The sequence below is a fragment of the Copadichromis virginalis genome, linkage group LG8 (assembly GCF_057382275.1).
Source record: "Copadichromis virginalis isolate Kocher_CV1m ecotype Utaka linkage group LG8, C_Virginalis_male_GT1.1, whole genome shotgun sequence".
Lineage (NCBI taxonomy): Eukaryota > Metazoa > Chordata > Actinopteri > Cichliformes > Cichlidae > Copadichromis > Copadichromis virginalis.
Window position 1 is genome coordinate 3,267,959 of NC_140625.1, and position 23,862 is coordinate 3,291,820.

The 23,862-nt window shown below is 40.9% G+C and overlaps 1 protein-coding gene across 1 annotated transcript; it reads left to right on the forward strand.

Moving 5' to 3' along the window:
* Window positions 1-9,211: 9,211 nt before the first annotated feature.
* LOC146702511 (ryanodine receptor 2-like) lies at window positions 9,212-15,567 on the forward strand. The gene is made up of 5 exons (XM_085467294.1): window positions 9,212-9,387; window positions 11,821-11,885; window positions 12,069-12,169; window positions 12,749-12,800; window positions 15,475-15,567. Exons 1-5 carry the CDS (start codon window positions 9,237-9,239, stop codon window positions 15,565-15,567), a joined length of 462 nt encoding a protein of 153 aa, XP_085323420.1. The 5' UTR covers window positions 9,212-9,236.
* Window positions 15,568-23,862: the final 8,295 nt, after the last annotated feature.

The following is a 23,862-nucleotide window of genomic DNA, read 5'->3' on the forward strand; positions in this document are numbered from 1 at the left end:
AAACGGGACAGGCAAAAATAAATAAATAGATAAAGTTCCTAACAAGCTCACACTCTGATGGCCACAATTCTCAGTTTGTTTCTAAATCTTGTCATGGGTGAAATCAGTCTTCTCCTTCGCAGTTTATTACAGGCAGAGTCAAAACATATACCAAGGCTACAAACACATTTGGAAAAGATGGTTGCAGGTTATGTTTCAACAAAATTTGTAGCATTGGACAATTTGGGTCATTTCATCAGCTAACTTCTGATCTAAATCAGATGGGTATGAAGCACACAGTCCATCAGCAAGTTCATATCTTGAGCCTCTATTTCTAGTAGAATCTTAAACTTTTCATCGGCGCTGCGGTATGTAGTCAACCTGCTTTCACTTTGTGCTTTGTAGATTATCTGCAAACACTTTTTGCGTCTTTCTCTGCTAAGGTTCATCTTTGTTTGAAAGGCACACACTGGGCCTTTCAAACAAATATCTTTGAAAGTGGTGACGAACAGCAGATAATTGATCCGTGTCCCTTTTAGAAACACACATACAATTAAACACAGACTGCTGTGAACCTCTAAACATGTCAGTGTAACAACAGAACGTACTCATATGCTTCTGTGTTCAGCTCTGGGAGTAGAGGCAAGCCAAACACTGTTCAGTAAAAGTATTTGGACTTTTTTTGTAATAAAAACTCCTCAAAGTCCACTGATTCAAACATAACTGAACACTAATTTCTACGTGAACTGCATGTGGGTTTAATCTGAGCCTATGCAATAAATAAATAATAATAAATTCACCGATGGCTCAGACCTGACTGAGTTCCTACATTACCTTCATGTTCAAATGCATCTACTCACCATTATTATTAAGTATCCACCAGGTGTCAGCATTAACCTAAACAGAAATGATTGAAGCCCTCGTCCTGAGTCCAACCCCAACACTGAAGATGATTTATAATTGTAACTTTATTTGCTGCTTACAGAACAGTGGTGTGTAGTGTCTGTAATTATAATACTCTAGGCCAGGGGTCAGCAACCTTTAACACCCAAAGAGCCATTTGGACCCAGTTTGAACGGAAAAGAAAACACTGGGAGCCACAAATACTTTTTGACATGTAAAATGAAGATAACACTGTATATATAGTTTTTTACCTTTATCCTTTGTATAAGCAACTATAGTGTGTTGCTTATAAAATCCATGAAGTGCTACAGAGAAAATTATGTTTTATTGAAGTAATGAACACATTTTGAACTTCTTGAAAAAATTATAACAAAAAGGAAACAGTCCGAGTTGAAGGTCTCCTTCAAATGAAGGAAAAAGCTGAACTTAATTATCCATGTAGCAAACAAAAAATGCGGTGAGCCGTCATCCTTATATTGCCTTTGGACTTGTAGAGCATGTAGCGGAGCCTTGACCTGAATTTTAAAAATAAATTGGAAAACAGCAAATATGTCACTAAACAATGAAAAATACATATTTGCAAAATATCTGCATCATTATTTATTTGACCTGGTTAATGGGACTTCTGCTCCTGAACCTGCGTCTGCAAATCGGGGCGTTGCAAAGTCACTTTCATTTACGCAGGACTGTAAGCTGTCGTCTGTGAGGCGTGAGCTGTGTTTGTTTGTAACATAGTTCATGGTGGAGAATAGCTGCTCACATACGTGTGTGGATTTGAAGATCGACAGGACTCCAAATGCATATTTCTTCATGTTTATGTGTCGGGGATGGCATTCCATATTTCCAACACGAGTTTGTCCAGTCTTGGAAGGTTCTCCGTATCACTCCATTTGTGATTCTGAACAAGAGTGGCCTTCTGATGGGCAACATCTTCAAGATCCTCTGTCAAGCGTTTGAATTCGGACACCCTCATATCTTTATCAGCTATGTCAGCCAGCTCCAGCTCCAGATCAGGTTGACTTACACCTGAAAATCCAGTCACATTTAACAGGGATGGATCGATGTTCAGGGGAGTGACGGGGAAGGATAATGTGGGTTTTTCCTCTCTGAATTCGTGGAATTATTTCCCAAATAATTGTGGTAATTGCAGACTGCAAATGCTCTGAATTGATTACCTTGTAAGCTTGTTTGAACTCCCTTAAAGAGGGGAAGTGAAACAGTGTGCCTCTCTGTGAATCTCTGGTTAAAACTGTCAGTTTGCACTCAAACGCTAACACCTCCTCCAGCATGTGTAACACTGTGCCTCCTCTCCCCTGAAGAGTTGTATTCAGCTTCTTCAGGTTCGCTGTAATGTCCACAAAGTGCAGCTCTTTCGCCACTCTGGCTGTTCCAGCTCAGAAAAGTCGAGCCACGAAGCCCCTGTGCCCTCCAGTCATACTTGGTGCCCCATCAGTAGCCACTGACACTAGGTGGCTTGTTTTTATTTCTTTGACTCTTAAACAATCATCACAGTCTCACAGATGTCCTCCCCCCGTGTCTGGCATTTTAGTGCTATCAGCGAAGAGATGTTCTGAAATCTTAATAAATGATTTCTTCATATATTCTCTGTCCGTGAACGACTTCCCACGCCTGACTATTTCCTGAGCGGCCACAAAACTTGCAGCTTCCAGTTTGGATTCAGGAGACAGACACTATCTCTACTTTTAAGATTAGGCTTAAAACTTTCCTTTTTGCTAAAGCATATAGTTAGGGCTGGACCAGGTGACCCTGAATCCTCCCTTAGTTATGCTGCAATAGATGTAGGCTGCCGGGGATTCCCATGATGCACTGAGTTTTTCCTTTCCAGTCACCTTTCTCACTCACTATGTATTAACAGACCTCTCTGCATTGAATCATATCTGTTATTAACCTCTGTCTCTCTTCCACAGCATGTCTTTATCCTGTCTTCCTTCTCTCACCCCAACCGGTCGCAGCAGATGGCCCCGCCCCTCCCTGAGCCTGGTTCTGCCGGAGGTTTCTTCCTGTTAAAAGGGAGTTTTTCCTTCCCACTGTCGCCAAAGTGCTTGCTCATAGGGGTCATATGATTGTTGGTTTTTCTCTGTATCTATGAAGCGCCTTGAGGCGACTTATGTTGTGATTTGGCGCTATATAAATAAAATTGAATTGAATTGAATTTTGACATTTGACCTTTTATTGTTAGCCAGTCTCTCTCCACAAATTAGGCATACTGGTAGGCCACTCTTGTCAGACGTAAATGCAAATGAATCTGCCCAGGCATCATTAAATGTTCTATTTTCTTCAGATATTTTTCTTTTCTTACATTTCTCCATACTTGGCCTACCCGGGGTTGAAAGTCTTGATAAATGCACGGCGTTTTGGCAGGTACACCGGCTTCCACGTTATGTGACGCATATTTTGATATATAACTTCAATATAACTTTATTTTAATATTTCAAGATCACAATAATCTTCCAGTTTAGAACTACAATTTAAAAAAGTAAAATACACTTCAATTAAATACTTATCATTTATTGTCCCAAGCTACGCGGAGCTCCAGTATAAGGATGAAAGAGCCACATGCGACCACTGGTCTATACAGACAATAATCCCCTCACATAAGTGATGAGTACTGCAAAGGCGAATGCAGTAGGTCACCGCTGGGTAGGTGAGCTGGCAGATTTCAGGTTTGATGTCAAATGTCATGCTGGGGAAGGTGAACCGAGACTCATTCTCTCGGTTTCCACTTGACATTGACACCTACTTCACAAAGTGTACTGAAGAGCTGACGAGAGAGGCCATTCAGGCTACATGGGAGGGTTGTGAGTCTGCAAAGAGACAAGATGCTGCATATGTCGCTGCCTTGTGAACATGTCACCATTGCAGCCTGTCACAGTGACCTGGTAAAATCCCAAAGGAAGGATCCCTCTATCAGTACTTATCAAACTGAAAGAAACAAAATCAGTAATAACGAATGATGGCAGAAGGAGAGCCAGTGGCCCTGTGAGAAAGCTTATGCACGAGTGGGGAAAGCTTCATATGGAAAATCCGCTGCAACATCGTACAGCGGCTCAGCGAAGGCAGCTTGTGCTGCCAGCACAATATCGTTTCCTAGTGCTTAAGGAGAAGCCACTCTTAAGAGCATCTGCAGGCAAAGAGCAGCTGGAAAGAGCATCTGCCTCAGATAGTACATGCATACAACTGCACCAGGCATGAGGCAACAGGCTTTTCATCCCACTACCTCATGTTTGGTCGACACCCCCATCTCCTAGTAGACTTAATTTTTGGCCTGTTAGCCAGAGATGGGACTGAAACACCTCAGAGCTATGCAAAAAAGTGGGCTTTGTGGATGGAAGAGGCTTATCGTACTGCAGCTGAGAACAGCCAGCACTCTAGTGCAAGGGGTAAGAAGAACTATGATCATCACACACAGAACACAGTCACTCTCCAACCTGGTGAGACAGTGTCCTAGTCTGTAACATGAGTGAGAGGGGAGGACCTGGAAAATTGAGACCTTACTGGGAGCAAACTGTGTATGTCGTCAAACAACAAGTGAGTGACAGTCCCATTTACAAAATGTGTTCAGAGACGTAATGTGTTTACTTCATAGAAATCTCCTACACCTCGTGCAAGACCTACCTGTTGACCACTGGGGGACCACTTCCACGTAGAGGGAACCAAAAGAAAAGAAGTCATCGTGTTGGGAGACGTGACTGGATGGAGACGCCTGAAAGCAGTGACTGTGAAAACTCTGAAACAGCCAGAGTACAGTACTGTCTTAGAGTATCACCACAAGCTCAGCATCAAACAGTGAATCTGAGAGCAACATATCAGCCGCAGAGGAATCCAGAGAGAGCCCAGAAAACAAATACACATATTATATGTCAGAGCAACCCAGAGTCACCTCACCTGTAAGGGAAACTGAACAAGAACAGATTTCCTCTGTTCATTATGTCTCCTGTTTTACAGGATTGTAATCTGTGGTCACGCCCACTACAGCAAGGCCTGTAACATGAACAAATAAATACCACCAACAAGTGTCCCTAGAGGACTGGCGAGACTTTTAAGGCAAGTGATTACTTGCCAGGTTACCACATAGAATACCTAAGCTATTAACTAACATCAATAAGTTAGTCACTAATATTCCTTGGCAGTTGATTAGCATCCCCTGGGCTAGTTACTGTCTAGTAACTAGTAACTATTTAACACCAATTCATATTATTTGTTAGATTCACTTTTCTTCTTACTTTAGTCAAAAGTCTTTTGACCTAAATATGTTCAAAGTTGCATCATCTTGACATTTACACCAGTGTTGTACAACTCTGAGTGCATTCTGCAACTGATGGGAGGGAAAGGACTCCTTAGCACGACCATTAGAAAAGCCCACACAGCGCACAAGTAGTTTGGTGTTTAAGTGGCTCAGAGGATCAAGGACAGGAGCAGTGACAAAAGTTATCCTCTCATCGCGGTGAATGTTGTGCGCCTTATACAACAGGACAGCGTGAGAGAGCTGGACCATTTTTTGTGCCTAGGTATTTTGTGCAGGTGAAGCAATGAAAAACTCACATTTCTTAGTATGACAGGACAGGATGATCCCACTGAGGCACCTAAGAGAAGAAATCCAGACCCTTTAACGTTCAAGGAAATTGTGACGCATTAGTACAAACAAATGATCATTAATAAATCAATATCAATGACATAAACACACAGGAGATGCAGGATGAGTTATCCAGATTCATTTAATAATTAACCAACAAATTTAGATTGTCCAATTAATGTTGCTACTAATTCCCTGATTGATAAATTTCTTTACATTTGCCCATGTTTTGTTAAGTTGATTCAGAAATAATTAATTGATCAAATTAAACTCCAATTCCTGCGAGCTTTGGCAAAGCTGAGCATGTTCGGTCTGTTGTGTATACAGTTGTGGCTCTAAATACAGGCTGAAGTGGCAAAGTGCGCAAACGCAAACTTTGTACCACTGACAAAGCATTAGACCACAACTGTATTCATAACTCAGGTTGATAGTAGCAACAGTTTTTAACGCAGCACAAGCTCTCTAAGAAGACGAACTCCTCAAAAACTTGAGAAGAAACCTCGGGAAAGGCAATTCAGAGAGAGATCCCCTTTCCACGGATTGCTGGGGGTGGGTGGGGTATTTTCCATGTTGGAAAATACAATGGGAGCAAGACTAAAGACTGAATGGAAGTTCCACTGTGATCTCATGGCCCACTTGCTCTTGTGCTTCCAGAGGGGCGGGCCTTGTAAAAAAGATAGAAATGAAGAACATGGACAGCAATGTGCCATAGCTTTTGAATGTGACCAAATACTTCTCTGTTAGAGCTTCTGCTCTGTAAACCTGTTTTGCTTGGCATCAATAAGTCATTTGAGCCAGGGATGATTCTGAACTTCCTCTAGGGTGAGGCGGTCTTCATGGTTCTGACAGTAACAACCCAACAGGAAACACTTGCAATCTGTTCAGAGATACAAAAGAGCGGTTCGAGTTTATCACGTTGGTGTTTATATAAGTCTGCGTGTGCATTAGCGATACAGATAAAGACAGATAACACAGAAAACAGAATTTTCAAGCCTTGTAATGCAACAGGTTAAAGAATAAACATTCAGCTTACTCTCTGAAATGTCAGTGTGCATCTCAGATGTGTTGTTGTCGTGAGGGATGAAGTGACGTAACATCCTATCCATCACCGCACCCAGCTGCAAAACTGTGATGCAATCTGCTGTGGTGGCATTAAATTCCTGCCAGTTTACAGCGGCTGATTTGGTCCCTAACATCCAGAGAGTAATTGTTCATGGTTGTCTATAGCCCTGTTCTTTAAGTTATCTAAAATGAAAGAACAGGGCTATAGAGTCGGCCTTAAAATGGAAACATTACATATATAAATACTAACTTACACCATGGAGCCCTGCTCTCAGAAACGGTCCTAGATTTAACACTGTCTGTGAAACTGGATTTAATAAAAAATTGTTTAAATTGAAAGGTTTTAGAACATGTTTAGCACCATCCTGTGCCTGTTCAGAGCAGGATGTCATTAGGTTGGATGCACTTACATTAGTTTATGCTAATTTCCTAGTTTATAACTAGTGACAGAACAGTTAATTTGCTGGAAAACAAGGTGACTAAAACTAAAAGTCAGTTTGAGGGGGTCCTGTTTGTATGGGCCCTTCAGTTTGATGAGCCAGAATATAAAGAAACTCAAAAAGAGATGAGAAACAAAGTAACTGACCTCTATCAGTCTGTCTGTCATCTAGTATCATCTGTCAATCTGTCGTCTATCATAGAAGGTTACAAAGCCATGTCTAAGGCTTTTAGGATTCCACTGAATGATGGGTGAGAGCCATTATTCATAAATGAAAAAACACCTGTGAGGCTTCTCAGGATGACTCAAATACTTTTTTGTACCCAAGCTAATACTGGGATGTCTGGTATGCACTGCTGCAGTTCACTTTCTTGGCTGTGGGAAGTTGCTCCCATCAAGTTTGTCTCACTAAAACTTCATTTTTTGCTGTCTGTAAAGAGCACACACTTCCATTTATGGACAGAGAGCTTTGAGTCAGTAGTTTTAGTCTCGGCAGTGTTACCCTCAGGCAGTAAGAAGATTACTTATTTTGTCCGCTTCTTTTTCAGGCATCTATTACGTTTTTGGGAATAGCAACAGTGCAAGTAATATAAATAATTATATGTTACTAACCTGAGCCTTTACTGTGATTTAAGCTCAATTTAAGACTGTCTTTGGGGGTTACCTTATTTGGCTCCAGGAAGTCTATCCAAAATTGGTGAGCTGGATAAGGGCATTTGGAGTATCAGAATCAGCTGATATACCAGTTTCATGATAGCGGTGCCTACCTACCTTACCTATGCAGCACAAGCTTCCATTGTTTAGCCAGTTTAAAAGAGACAACTTTGTGACATAGTAAAGTCTAACCAAAGATGTGGCCATGAAACAGAAATGGAACAATTATGATGAATTTAAATGTTGGAAGTGTAAGCCATTACCTATACATAAGCACCTGTGTCATTAATGCAGGTCAGTGTGAGTCGGGGTGAAAGATAAGTGTATCGCAAAGCCAAACATTAGACCATCTTGTCAGTGATGAGAGACATGCCAAGTACAAACAGACTCAGCTTAGATGAGAATGTTTTCTGCTGCTAAGCCATCTGAAAGAAATACTATATAAGGGCTCTATGGTATTTTCTGAGGGTAGAAGGAAGCCTTCTGTCACCCGGAAATTTCAGGACACACAAACACACACTAATCCCCTATAGTCAGCCACCCATTGCATTCCATAGAGCTCTTTTGTCTCCTATTAGGGGCTAAGTGTTGCAGCTCGGCCTGTCTGTAGTTCAAGAAGGTGACAGCCGCTTAGTAGGATGGTGAGATGCACTAATGAATGGCACTGCCCTAGCAAGATTGGTCTCCTTCCTTACAATAAGGCTTATAGTAGCAAAAAATGGTCAGATGGTGCGTTCCATGTGAAAGCAGAAGTCGGAATTTCCTGAATTTTTCAGTGTCCCCTCAAGTCAGATTTCCAGCTCTGAACATCGCATCAACCAACAGCCTTAATCAGCCCAACTTAACCATCCAACATGGAACCACTGTATATAAACATTAGTAAAACTGTAAAACCTGTGATCTGTGCTGCTACAGCTGTTTATTTATGACTCGCTACATAAGCCATATGCACAGCACCGGGCAGGTTCTGTCTGCGAATGTGCTGCGGTGCTTTTAACACAAACATTGCGCTGTGTTGTTACTGATGCATTAATAGCTCTGCCTTGCTAAGATAGAAGAAAACTTTTTTTGTGGTTTCGCATTGTTTTGCAACGCCTTCATGAAGAAATCTGGATGGAAGCATATGCTCTCCTAAAAACTGAACACACCTTTCAGCATTGATTTGGTTTCCTCTGTAGTCTGGAGGATGCATCATCCAAAAAGAATTTAAAATATTTATTTGTCCAACCACAGAACATGCTTTATACTTTCCCTCGGTCCCTGGTTTAATGAGCTTTGGTCCGCAGAAGGTAGACAGCAGCGTTTCTAGATCATATTCACATATGGCTTCTTTGTAACCTGCAGAGTTGAGGGCACTGTGAACTGCATTCACTAACAATGATTTTTCAAAATGTTACTGGACCTCTACAGTGACTAGAATCATGCCTGTTTTACTGCAAAGAGACTTACAGATGTCATGTCTTCTGATGTTTCAGAAACATTAGTGTGTTCAAGCTGTTTGTGACAGTCATGGTTCTGCCCATTAAAAACCCAATGCAAAAGATTTGACCTCTGTTACCCCTGTACCCCCCTTCCTGTGTATCTCTCTCTGTTCCTCAGTGTTACATGTTCCACATGTATGTGGGAGTGCGAGCAGGTGGAGGAATTGGTGACCAGATCGAGGATCCAGCTGGTGATGAGTACGAAATCTACCGGATCATCTTTGACATCACTTTCTTCTTCTTTGTCATTGTAATCCTCCTGGCTATCATCCAGGGTGAGGCATCCTACACATACATGCACACAAACAGTTTAATGGAAACACAAGCAGTTAATTAGGCAGCTATTAGCCAAATGAATACATTCTAATATTGTAAAGTAGAGTAAACACCACAGGAAGTGGTGATTCAAATGTATAATTATTTTGAGAGCAATCATTTCTGGTTCTGTTTGGTTTCCAATATTTTGGTTGTTCTGTTTATTTCAAATTGACTAGACTAAATAATCGCGACGTCTCTCCAAAGTGGAGTACACTTGAACACCACCTTAAACAGTTTCCTGCTTGTAAATTCAGATAAAACTGAGCTTATTGTACTTGGCCTTAAAAACTTCAATGAAACATAGTGCCTAACCAGATACGAACTCTGGGGAAAGGATATGTGCATACTAAACAAAATATAGGACTGCTTTCTTTGCACAACATCTCTAAAACTAGAAATATTCTGTCACAGAGTGACGCTGAAAAACTATTTCGTGCATTTATTACTTCTAGGCTGGACTACTGTAATTCATTATTGTCAGGATGTCCTAAAAACTCACTGAAAAGCCTTCAGCTAATCCACAATGCTGCAGCAAGAGGCCTGACAGGAACTAGATATATTGTATTTCTCCCATACTAACGTCTCTTCATTGGCTCCCTGTTAAGTTCAGAACTGAATTTAAAATCCTCCTCTTCCCATAAAAAAACGTAAACATTACTTATTATTAAACTCTGCCTATCTTCCACAGTGTGCCTTTTATCTACAATAATACAAAAAAACAAGCGCAAACCCCAACAATCATATGACCCTCCTACGAGGAACCACTCTGGGAAGGAAAAACTCCCTTTTAACAGAAGGACACCTCCAGCAGAACCAGGCTCAGGGAGGGCGGCCATCTGCCACGATTGGGCTGGGGGAAGGAAGGCAGGACAAAGACGTGCTTTGAAAGAGAGCCAGAGATTAAAAGTAACTAATAATTAAATGCAGAGCGGTGTACAAACACAAAGTGAGAGAAAAAGGTCACTAAAGAAGAAACAGTGCAACACGGTAACTAAGGGAGGTTCAGGGTCACCTGGTCCAGCACTAACTATATGCTTTATCAAACAGGAAAGTTTGAAGCCTAATCTTAAAAGTAGAGATAGTGTCTGTCTCCTGAATCCAAACTGGAAGCTGGTTCCACAGAAGAGGGTGTACTGTACTGTAAACTCTCAATCAGAACACCTAAGATGGGTTTAGATGGGTCTTCTTGCATGAAAGTGAACTAAAATATACCACCAAGGCAACGAACCAGTGGCGGAAGAAGAAGCAGCACATTAGTTGTGCTGCCTTCCATGGAGTGGCCGAGCCAGTCTGCAGAGCTCAGTCCAATAGAAAATTGATTGATTGATTGAATCTTTATTTTGAACATGTTGAAAAAGTACAACAAAATAGAATTAAAAGAGACAAATGAACAAAGCAAAACAAAAGGAAAACGAGCAACCACAACTCCAAATAACGTTCATGTTCAAAAAGGAGCAGGAAGAAGCATATGCTTATTTAATCCCACCCCTTTTCCACTATCTAGTATCAATAGACTACAGAAATCTGTGAAGGCTTTGAATTCCCAAGAAGGAGCCAAGTAATCTGAAGAATTTCTGTAAAGAGGGATGGGCCAAAATCACTCGTAAGATGTGCAAACCTGGTGATCACCTAAAAGAAATGCCTTAACACTGTGTGTGCCAACAAGGGTTTCTTCACCAAGTGCAAAGTCATATTTTGGTTGGGGATTAAACATCTGTTTCACTCAGTGATATGCAAACCAATCCATAACTTCAATGAAATTTTAGATTTTAGGTTGATATTCTTTCTCTCTCCATTAAAATGTAACTACCATAAAAATTAGAGACTGTTCATTTCTTTTCCAGTGAGAAACGTTAGTGGTAGTAGAAACTGAGTAGGGACCAAATAATTATTTCCCTCTGCCACACATATTGACAATGATGATAACTAAGCTTGTCAAAAACAAAAGTTTGGGGCCTAATCGTAAAAGTAGGGTGTCTGTCTCAGGAACCCAGACTGGAAGCTGGTTTCATTGGAGAAGAGTTGGTTAGAGCTGAGGGCTCTACCTCCCATTCTACTTTTGGAAACAAACCAAGCGTTGGCTTACATTCTGACACTACAGTGCTCAGTTGGATTAATATGATATTATGAGGCTTTTAAAATATGATGGGTCCTGGAACATTCAGGATTTTGCATCTGTGTAGGCTTTGTCTTTAGTGTTTATATCCTTCCCTATAGGGACATACACACTTTGGACGTAATATAGAGAATGTAACTGAATAGCAAAAAAGACTCCTTTAGAAGTATTATAGTAGATATAGTAGATAGCCTGTGGTTTTCATATCTATTGTTGTATTCAGTGTAATAATGTGGACCAGCATGTTTAAGCTCCACCCTCTCTGAAATCCTAGGGTTAATCATTGATGCTTTTGGAGAGCTGAGGGATCAGCAGGAACAAGTGAAAGAAGACATGGAGGTGAAAACACACACAACAGTTCAATGCAGTTTTTTTTAAATTCAGGCATATGAACATGTAAACATATAGATTTTGTGGTTCTTTTGTTTTGTATAGCTGTACCTCCAACAGAGGCATAGATGAAGATTGCCAATAGGTTACAATAAATGACAACCACCTAACTATCACGTGTTTCTCTTGCAGACCAAATGTTTTATCTGTGGAATAGGTAATGACTACTTTGACACCGTGCCACACGGCTTTGAAACGCACACTCTACAGGAGCACAACTTAGCCAACTACCTGTAAGTACGTCTGGAGAGTGTCTGTATTTCTGTGTGTGTTATTGTACCTTTTAACACCTACATCATCATAGATCATCACACCTACATAGTACACAGTCTTTCAGGTCAGTTAATGAAAGATAGGTACCCAATCTTGGTGTACTTGGGGCTTGGTCCCCAATCTCAGGTGGGCGATGATATCTATGATATTTGTCCTGGCTTGTTTTGTACCACAGCATTTGTGTTACACTGAGGTGTGTTTCCACATTATTATCCCCAGTGTTTGGACACTTATTATCCAGTTACATACATTTCAGTGTGGTATTACTCAACTGTAACCACAGTTGCTACCATGATACTACTTGGATATTAAGTGCTTGTTACTTTGGTAATTGAGTCGTAATAACTTAGAAATGACCACGTTACGTTCTTGTCTTTGCCTTGTTACCCAGCCAGCAAGTGCCACTGTAACATCTGGCACTGATGCTGTGTGACTAATATATGCAATGATAATACTGTTTGTGTTTTCTAACAACTGTGTGTGTGTGTGTGTGTGTGTGTGTGTGTGTGTGTGTCTGTCTGTGTGTGTGTGTGCTTCAGATTCTTTCTGATGTATCTCATCAACAAAGACGAAACAGAGCACACAGGCCAGGTAAGCACCTTTCCAATCTCTCTGCCAGTAAATATACAAGACTGTCATCCTGTTACATGGTCAGTACAGTTTAGCTTCAAACTCTCTCTAAGTGTTTCTAACAGTTTATTAATGGCTGCTAACTAGAGCTGGGCGATATGAGATTTTTTCATATCACGATATGTTTTTTTCATTTCAGGCGATAACGATATCTATCACGATATAAGCCAAATAACTATATTTGTAAGATTTAAATGTGCCGTTGCTCACAAGTAAAATGTGAAATAATCAGCAGCTTGTTATTATTTAAATATTTATTTCCCATAATAAGTTCAACAGGGTAGATGTACTTAAGGAACATGAGACTTTTTCAGATAAATAAAGGCAAATATTGCAAACTACACAAAAGGCAGCCGCTAAAGCGTTTAAGTTTCAAAATAGAACAAACAAAACAGACTAAATTGTCAATTCCACTTAGAAACAAAATATTAATTCTAAAAATAAATCTTAGTTTGTTTTACAGAATAACAGACAAAACTGACTAACTTTTGTCAATATCAAATAAACTGAGAACTAAAAGGAAATTCTCAATCTCTCCTTGTTGTATAGCTGAGCTTTTCAAACAGTTTTAACAGTTACTTTAGTCTGACAAAAGCCGAATGACGAATTAGCGCTTCCAGTCAGAGACTGAGGCTACGTCCACACGTACACGGGTATTTTTGAAAACGGAGATTTTCCGTTTTCGTTTTAAAAAATAATCCCGTCCACACATAAAGGCAGAAATGAAGGAAAACGCTGCTATGAACATGCCAAAGCAGCAGGTGGCGCTAGATTCCTAACCGTGCAGAAATGTTGGCCAATCAGAAGTCTAGAAGCCTCGGTGGGAAAAAGTAAACAAAGCTGGGGCATAGAAGCAGAACCGAGTCGTATGTGTGGAGGGACAGTAACTGTGTGTATATATGTAAGCATTTAAACACTGCAGAGAGTAGAATTAACAGTATTGTAGAAATTCATTTCACTGAAACAATAACGTGGCGCACAGTGTGACGTCAAAAAATGCGCACACCTTTGACGCTGCATTTTCTCCGTTTTTCTAGTCCACACGTAAATGCAAAAACGATGTTTTCAAAAATCTTCATTTTCAGTGACCAAAAACGCCGTTTACGTGTGGACGAAAGGTGCAAACGCATAGAAAAATCTGCGTTTTCAAAAATACCCGGGTACGTGTGGACGTAGCGCATGCACCAGTTTATTGTATTTCCAGACTTGCTTTCGGCACAATTTACAGTGCACGCTACTCTGTTTTTTGTCAGACTTGAAATAGCCGAAATACCTTCACACTACGGAACTTCTGTGGCTCTTCCGTTCGACAATCTCTCCAGCGTTGGAACCATCATCTGTTTTCTCTTCGGTAACCTTCGGTCACGCTCGGTTGATTTTTCTAGTCGGCACACTCATTTCCTCCATTACCCGGGCGGTACGGTGGCTGGCTGCTTCCCAAACAAATACACATGTGCGGCTTGGCACTTGTGCTGTACGTAACAAGTCACGTGACGTGACGCTGCGGCTGTGATTGGTTCTGCTCTGCGCTACTTAATTTGGATTGGCTGACCTTTTTTCTTTTTTTTTCTTTTTTTTTAAGAGGACAAGAGCGGCAAGGTCTATCGCGATAGTTTAATTTTTCTATCGAGAAAAAGTTATATCGCGATACATATCGTTATCGTTCTATCGCCCAGCTCTACTGCTAACATTGTTAAAGCCTCAGTATGGAACATGGAAAATCACCTCTGGTCATATTTGTATGTTCGATCACATACAAAGGATAACATTTCCTGTAATGTTTAACTAATTCCTGAACAAGGGCCTCAAAACAAACTTGTTATCAGTTTTTATCTTAATTGTGATTAAAAAAGATTACTTTATAGAAGTTATTCATAAATGTTTTTGTAGTAATGAGTTTTGTTAAAAGCTAAAAACTGGCCAGTCTCCCATTCAAGATCATTTTGTTGGATATATACTGATGATAATCATCATGGGTGCTATTTCTGGATCACGTTCTAGAAGTCCTGTTTTGACCACTTGCTCTGTGAACCCTGAGATTACACTGTGAACATTCACAGACAACTTTTACTTTCAAAATGGCCCGAAGTCCATGTAGCGTATCGTCACTGGGAATGGAGTGCTACAACAGGGCAGTTTCAGCAGTTTCCAGTCCAGGAATCCAAAGTTTAAACAACAACGTGTAAGGAGTGGTGAATGATGAAGGCTTGCCTTTTTCATACGCTGAAGGAGACCCAATAACGCGTTACTGCCCATCTCTGATGGTGGATCTCAAGGGAAGAAACATTTGGCGATGTCTGTTGGGTTCTAGACTTCAGGCAGTTACTGACCGAAATTACTGATGGATTTATGGACCTAAGTATAAAAATTGTTGTAATATCTAAATAAATAAAGCAGTATTTTGTTAAACTCCTGGAATTAAAGGTAAACGACAGTTTGGTCATGTGATTAAAAATCCACTGTGGGGTTGTAAGAGGCAAAATTGAAAAAACAAAAACATTCTGTCATTGGGCACTGGACCGGACTGTAAGTTCACTGTTGATCATGCTGTGTCCACACACTGTACCATGCCAGCACTGTGTGTGAAGGGACCCTTAATTATATGCTCATGGCTTACCACATTTATTTGTTCTAGAAGTTTATGGCTGCAGATATAGCTGCATGCTTGTTAGCTAAGAGGAATAATCAGCCAGAATGGAGCAATCAGATGGGTTTCCTGCAGTACTAGAATAGCACAACAAAGCATGAGGAGACAGAAAGGGGGGACGGGAGGTTGCAGTGCCTTATCTAGCTGGGGAGGATCTATGAAAGCTAGACAAGAAAAGTAGCTTCATAATAATACCATATACAAACTGAGGAGAACATATGAAGCTAAGAGTACCACAGAATAATATTCTATAGAAGTAGAAGAAGAGAAGGACTTTGGATATCACAGATGTTATGGCTCAGGGGTTCTTAGGTTGACCAGACTGTAACTAGCCTCAAACCAGGGTACAGTAGATAAACTTAGGGCTAGGTTACATTTTAACCACATTTCGTTTTGTACAACATTCCTTCAGTAAATCCTTTTTTTCTGTTTTACAGAACTTCTAATTCCATTAGTTACCATCATCTTGAAGGGTTCAGTTGAAACGCTAAACAACCATCACAGCCTATTTAGAGTTAAGATTAGGGGTACGGTTAGCATTAAGTTCATATTTACCAGGTTGTAAATTCAATTGGAATTTTCACCTATTTAATATATTCAGCTGAAGTCTAATAACAGAAATTCTGAAGGTAAGATGCATGTATGAGACCTAAGGTAATGTCTTGAGAACAGTAATGTTATGTTTAGCATGTAGCTAAAATGTAACCTAACCTCACCTTTAAGTGGGCTGTAAGTAAGTTGGTGGATGTTAAAAGGTTAATGAAATTTTTCGTATTTAATCTGTCTTTATAAAAACACATTTGGGGAAATATACAAAATATGTTTAAATTGACACCAGCTTACTCATCAGAATACAACAGATGTTGCTCGGTGGACCTAATAAGACAACAGGTTGAGTGTATGCTGCAGGTTCTGTTCAGCTATATGAGTGATGCAGAATAAATATATTTTTTTTATTGTATAATTTCTGATACTGCTATACAACCAAGTTTAAAGATCAACACTTGTCGTGGCTTTGGTTAGAAATCAGCAGCCATGTGTTACAGTCTGTGGGCTACTATTTTCAGTTTCTTAGAAATTGTAATAGTTAATTACAATTAGTTAATAGTGATGTGCGGATCGATGCTGAAATATCGATTCCTCCGATACCAGTCATTTGTGTTTTAGAATAGATTCTCACATTAAAATATCGATATTGTCATGAAATCAATATCCTTAGTATCCTTATTTTCCTATTTTATTGTTTTATGTACTTTAATAATGAAGGCTTGTAGAGCAAGGCCACTTTTGACTCACAAACTAAGTGCTCAGCCAGACTAAAAAAACAGGAAGTTTTAGTGCACAGGCATATTAATAGATAAGACACAGAAAAGAGGAACTTTGCCATATAAGCAATGTTACCTCCACAAACAGCCGAGACATGGTTTGCGATATATGTGGCAAAAAAGTGAGGTGTTGTGGCAACACCACTAACCTTGTCAAACACCTCAGAGTAAATCATATCACAGAATATGACGAGCTTATGCTGAGGCAAACAGAAGAGGAGGAGAGGGACAGGTGCTTCTAGGGCGAGAAAGACGTCTCTCACGGAGTCCTTTAGTGCTGCAGGCAGGCAAGATGTTCAAACTTCAGTTTTTTTTTTTTCTATGTGATGAATTCTGCATTATTAAGTGATAAGAACAAGTAATCTGATGTCCTGTCATGTCATTATGATGCTATCATTTGAGATACAATAAATAAAATAAGTATTTGTACAAAGTTTCGTATCGGATCAGGATCGTCGATACCACCCTGAGTTTTACTTGGTATTGGATCGGAAAGGAAATCAGTGGTATCGCACATCACTACTCATTAAGAAATTTTACCACAATTGTATTTGAAAAATAAGACAGTAGGCCCTGCTTTTCTGTCATTTAACCATCTCTGTTTGTAAAGGTTTGCTTAAGTTGGTTCTGAGGTCAAGCAAAAGACCTTAAGTGAGTTTAAGAGACGAATCACTTTTACCATTGTATATCTCAAAGAAAGAGGTAGAACAAATTAAAGCTTACTTAACTTTGTCTCAGAAGTAATTTAAGTTTTATATTTATTCAGTTATCTTTTATTTTCAGATAATAAAGAAGTAAACTGAGGTTTTGTTATATTTGTCTCACTCGATCTTAAAGGTGCAACAAGTAGCGTAATATTTCACTGGCTCTAACCTATAGATTTTGTTATCTGTCACCCTTTTATCTCTAAAACCCAAAACTGTCAGTAGTAGAGTGTGAGAAAGTTGAAAGGAATATCAGTTCAACTTGTATAAACTGTTTAACAGATTTAAGCTGCTGTTTGATGCAAAGTGTTTGATAATAAATCAGGCAGCTTAAAGTATGATGCAGTTTGTCAGAGAAGACAATGTCAGGAAGCCTATAAATGAAACTCTAGACTTTGCTGATGGAGACGCATTGGTAGGAACATGTTTGTTGTTAATGCTGTTGTGTTTAGGCTGGCACTAGAGGCCACTAAAGAGCCATGTTTACTGGTTTCACCTTTAAGTGAGTGCTGGTGCATGTGTAACTGATAACTGATGACTTTAACACTGATAACACAGTGGATGTCACAACTGCAATCAACCAGTGTAAGTGTCTTGAATTGTGTTCACTATACCATGCTGATGCGATGCCTCATTTTTATTTATTCCAATCCCTTTTCAGACTGAACCACGCCATTACCAAGTGGCATTTTGCTCATGTAAAAATAAATATTTTCCATATGTATCATGAAGGGGGAATGTTTAGTTTGCCACAAAGTCTACTTCATGTAGTAATTATGAGTAGGCTATTGCTACTTCTGAGAGACGAATGTGTAAAGAGGAAATTGATCTATAAGCAATGATAGATTTGCATGATTTTGAAAATAAAATTTTATTTATTAACTTGTTAATTGTAGAATGCTCTTAATTCAGCTGAATTTGTTAAATTTATTTCTAAAGATAATTTCTTTTCTGTGGTAACTTGTTACATAATATATACAGGCTGTAGGCACTTACATCCATCCATTTCCTTATCCAAAGATGAGTTTTAGTGGCAGCCTAAGCTGATCTTCTGGCCTCCTCCTGGGAGTGTCCTGAAAAAAAAAAACACTCTGAGGAGAGGCACAGGGATGACCTCCTCATCAGATGCCTGAACCACTTCAGCCAGCTTCCTTCAATGTGAACTAGCAGCAACTCTGCTCTAAGCTCCCTTTAGATGTTTGAGGTCTTCATCATTCCTTTCTTAAATGGATCCCAGCCACCTTAGAGAGGAAACTTATTTTGATTGCTTGTATCTGCAACACTATTCTTCAGAGCACTAGCTACAGAGCTTGCCCAAAGGTGTGGGTAAAGTGCTTTCTGGCTCAGCTCTCTCTTTACCGCAGTGGTCAATTGCAACACCAGGGCAACCAGTCTGCCAATCCTGCTCCTCCTCTACTTTTATGAGCAGAAATGGAGAAACTATGTACTATCCAAAGATCCAGCCTCTCCTGCAGCAAGTAGCACCCAGCCGACCACTTGCATGGTCCTAAATATTACTAAAGGAATGAAAAAAGGTTTTACTTACCTTGCCATCCTTTTGGAGCCTTGACCTGACTTTTAAAAAATAACTGGGAAAAAAAGCTCTATGCTGCTAAAAAATGAAAAATATATATTTGCAAAATTCTGCTTAAATATGCATTTTACCTGGTTAATGCGTGTGGCGGGGCGTGGTCTGCAGCGCCGCTGCAGGGGAGGCGGACGCACCTGAGCGGCACCTGCAATCACGCCTCGCCGCCTTAACGTCTGGTGGTATGTGTCGGGCTGTGAGCTGAAAAGCTACAGCCGGCTGTATGTGTCAGCAACTGTGTGTGAAAAGTGGTCATTAAAGAGATGCTGAAAAGCGTGTTCATGCAAACATCGTCGGGTCTGCCGTGATATGTTTACAACGGGACTTCTGCTCCTGAACCTCTGCGCACAGCGTCTGCGAATCGGGGCTGTACGAAGTCAGTTTACGCAGGACTGTAAGCTGTCATCTGTGAGGCGTGAGCGTGTTTGTTTTAACATAGTTCACAATGGAGAACAGCTGCTGACATAATGTGGACCCGAAGGTCCATAATTGGCCTACGTGGGGTTGAAAGTCTCGATAAATGCACGCCGTTTCGGCGGGTATACCGGGTTCCACGAGTGTGACACTTATTTTGAGCGATGAAAAAATAATAGAATATAATTTTATTTTTAGATTTCAATATCACAATAATCTTCCAATTTAGAACTACAAGTTAAAAAAGAACTAATATAAATAAAATACACTTCAGCTAAACACTTCTAATTTATTTTCCCAAACCACGTGGAGCTGCACTGTAAGGACTAAAGAGCCGCAGGTTGCCGACCCCTGGTCTAGGAAATAATCACAAACTTTTTAGGTTTTCTTTAATAGTTTCTTAATATGCTATTAGAAGCAGACAGTTTTGCGTTTTGCAGCTCTGTTTTGTGCTTATTACACAGAAAATACCACAGATAATTGAGTGATAATAACTTACCACATTATTAAGTTCTTGTTTCCTTCTTGTTACCCTATCGTTGTTACTATTACCACTTTATTACGGAGCTACCATGATATTACTTGTTTTTACATTGTTATTATTTTGGTAATTGCATAGTAATAACTCATAAATGGCCACATTATTTCCCTCTTGTTTCCCTCTTGTTAGCCTACTTTATTCCAGAGCTGTAATAGAAAGTGCTACCGGGCTCTGTAGGCAAACTGCAAGGATAGGTTTTAGATAAAATAGCACCAAATATAGTCATAATGACAGAGGTCAGAGTGACAGGTTTGTAGTCTCTAAGACTTTTTTTTTGGTGCAGGAATGATGTTGTAGGCAACACAAAAGCCATAATAATGGAGGCTGTGGAGGCGATAGTATGTAGTATATAGATGTAGCCACTTCATGGTTGCCTGGCCCTTTAAAGGGCCATGGTGGATGCCTGGCTGATTCCTGGCTGATTGTCAGCAGATGCTTGATAGATGGATGCTCTCCGATGCATTCATTGGAGTATGAATGCATGTGAATGTTAGATACAAAGCACTTAGAAAAAAATGCTTGTGCAAATGGGTGTGAATGGATAATTGATGCATGTTGTGTAAAGTGCTTTGAGTGCTTAGATCAGGGGTGTCAAACTCCAGCCCTCGAAGGCCAGTATCCTGCTTGTTTTTGTGACATCCCTGCCCACCTGCTGCTGATTACCTGGATCAGGTGTGCTTTGCTAAGAAGAAGCTAACAGGGCAGGTTAGTTGGCAAACAAGCAGGACAGCGGCCCTCGAGGCCTGGGCCCTATTTCAGGAAGCCGGTTTAGAAAACTCAGAGTGAAAAACGATACTCAGGGTTGAGTAACCCCGAACTGTCCAACTCGGAATATTCGGTTTCAGAAAGGCTGATAACAATTAGTTCAATCAACGCGGAGTTGCGTCAACCCCAAGTTAAGCGCGCGCACGAGGATACATAAAGCCCTGATTAGTGGAGCACAGATTAAGCGAATTACCATGGAGAAGGAGGGAAAGAAGGCGCGGTCAATGTATTTTACAGCGCTTGAGGCCGAAATTCTGATGGCAGCATATGCTGATAACATGCAAATTTTGCAGAAAAAAAGTAACACAGCCTCAGCTGCAAAAGAAAGGGAGCATGCATGGCAAAACATAGCCGACAGAGTCAATGCGTGAGTGTTAATTTAAACATTGGTCTAGGGATTTCCACCCATTTAACACGTTATCTTATTATATTTCATTATATTTTATTTTATTTTGTATTTTATACCTTTTATTTTGTGATGTGATTTGAGCGCAGGTGCAACCCAACAGGCCCCAAACGTTCCTGGTAGCAAGTAAAAATGAAATATAAAAATATAGTCCAAACAGGTAAGGTGTAATTGTATTATGAGCCATAGTGCTTGGTCTGTTTGTCCGATGTAAATCAATTGCAGTTAGAGGCTACATTAATTTTCTTTCTGTAAGCACTTATTGAAATTATCTGAGCACATTATAAGTACATATTTGCTTACTCTGTATGCTCAAATGTGACCCATTATGGCCACTAGAAAAAAAGCGGAGGCCCGAAAAACAGGTGGGGGTCCTCCACCACCACCACTCACAGAGCCTGGCCACTTGGCTTCCACATTTGTGATAATGTTGGCAGCATCACATATGATCTTCACAGTGCAGAGAACACAAATGAGCATCCATTACTATAATGAAATAATTTGTTAGTTTGAAATGCTACAGGGAACTATGTACCTGTACATTAATGCTGTGGAAAGACTTCCTGTTCACATAGTCTCCTTCATTTACTGAAGGAGCAATGATTGGAATGTGAGTGCCATCTATACAGCCAATCACGCCTGGGAACCGTGAGAATAAATGTAAAATTTAAGTAGTAGTTCAAGTATCACCACATCATGTATTAAGTTTTGTTCATCCTGCTACCTGCAATTTTGTGGCATCCCTCTTTGATGAATCTTGTGGGTCTATGACCGGGGAACACCACAAACGAGTACAGGAGACGTTTCAGTGCAACTGTAACATTCCTGACTGCCCGACAGACGGTAGCCTTGGGAACGTGCTCAGCGTCACCAATATTATACAGAAAGCTCCCGTTTGCAAAAAACCGAAGTGCAATACAAATAATATGTAATGAACTGAGAGCATGTCCGCGATGTGTCACATGCGCAATATATGGCCTGAGGATGTTATCCAAATAACTTATTGATTGTGCTGAGAAACGGTAACGTTCGCACAGGAAATCATCAGGTAATGATAAAATGTCCATACGCGCTCTGATCACTCTCTCCCGGCGGAGAGCTCTGCGGAGTATTTGGGCTTCAACATCTACTGGCTCTTCAAGGAAGGGACACGCCATGTCTGACACTTCCTACTGTCAGGTTTCCGACAAAGAGACGGGGACAGTCAGGGTTAGTTGTAGTAAACCTGCTAGGGGGCAGGTTAGCTTCACGGCGTGTGTCGTCATAGTGACTCACTCAGGCTTCAGCTGAACTCGCTTTGTGAAACCGAAAACCCAGAGTTTTCGTTAACTCAGGGTATACTTAGTCAGAGTTTGCACTAAACCGGCTTTCTGAAACAGGGCCCTGGAGTTCGACACCTGTGGCTTAGATAGAGTAGAAAAGCACTATACAAGAACCAGTCCATTAACCATTTACCACAGATCTTGGCTGTAATTCTTGAAATTTGCAAATCCCAAAAACCTTTGCAAGTGCTTGTGAGAAGTTGAGGTGGGCTACTCCACCACTGCTCTTACCTTTTGTGGGTCAGTCTTCAACTGCCCACTCTTGAGTATATATCCAAGAATGGACACAGTTTTTGCATGAAACTCACATTACTCTGCCTTTATGTAAATTGTAAATGGACTGATTCTTATAAAGCGCTTTTCTACTCTCCCTGAGTACTCAAAGTGCAGTTTACAATATGTCTCATTCACCCCATTCACACTCACTCATGCAAGCACTTCTAAACTCGAGTGCAATCTAACCAACATGCGCACACATTCACACTCCGATGAATGCTTCGGAGGCTTGATACTAGATACTAACTTGGTCATTGGGGGTTAGTATCTTGCCCAAGGATATTTGGCATGCAGACTGGGGAATCCAAGGATCGAACCAGGGGGAAGCCACAGGGGGCTGCGGTGAAATGCCCGCAGGCTCTGCCGGCAGCCAGCCATGCCAGAGCAGACCAAGCCCCGGGCCCAGAAGCCCGAGGTCCGAGGGCACCTCACCCCCCGGAAGCGGCCCGGCCGAGTGTTATGTGGGAATAGGCCTGAGATGTTGCCAGAGAGGTGAAATTTACGACCCAACCTGACACATAAATATAGACAAACAGACACACACAGACACAAACATGAATTCCCAGCCTCATGCACACATATAAATACTCGACATTTGCCCAACATGGAGACAGAAATGAACACTGTACACACACTCCCCAAACATACTCTATACTCCCAGGTCCAGATACCATCACCCCCAGAGGGGCAATCCGGCCATAGGCCCAGGAGATGTTTCCCTTTGCCGTGGGATGGAGACAAGCAGACCGTCCCTGGTCCTGCAGCAGCAGGGAGGTCCAGCATCTCAGACCCCAACCAGATAGACAACTCCTCCTCCTGGCCCCCCGCCCCCCTCATACCACAGACTCATATGTGATGTTGCTGCGTGCTGATCTAAATGGTAAATGGCCTGTATTTGTATATTTACTAGTTCCTAAGGACCCCAAAGCGCTTTACACAACCAGTCATCCACCCATCCACACACACATTCACACACTGGTGAAGGCTAGCTCCTAGCCACAGCTGCCCAGAGGCGAGGCTGCCGGACACTGGCGC

What these genes read in the sequence shown, in the direction of transcription:
- LOC146702511 (XM_085467294.1), top strand. Translation starts at nt 9,237, where the DNA reads ATGTTCCACATGTATGTGGGAGTGCGAGCAGGTGGAGGAATTGGTGAC. An exon ending in CACAACTTAGCCAACTACCT is followed by an intron (nt 12,170 to 12,748) that starts GTAAGTACGTCT and finishes TGTGTGCTTCAG; the next exon opens with ATTCTTTCTGATGTATCTCA. An exon ending in AAACAGAGCACACAGGCCAG is followed by an intron (nt 12,801 to 15,474) that starts GTAAGCACCTTT and finishes TATTTGTTCTAG; the next exon opens with AAGTTTATGGCTGCAGATAT.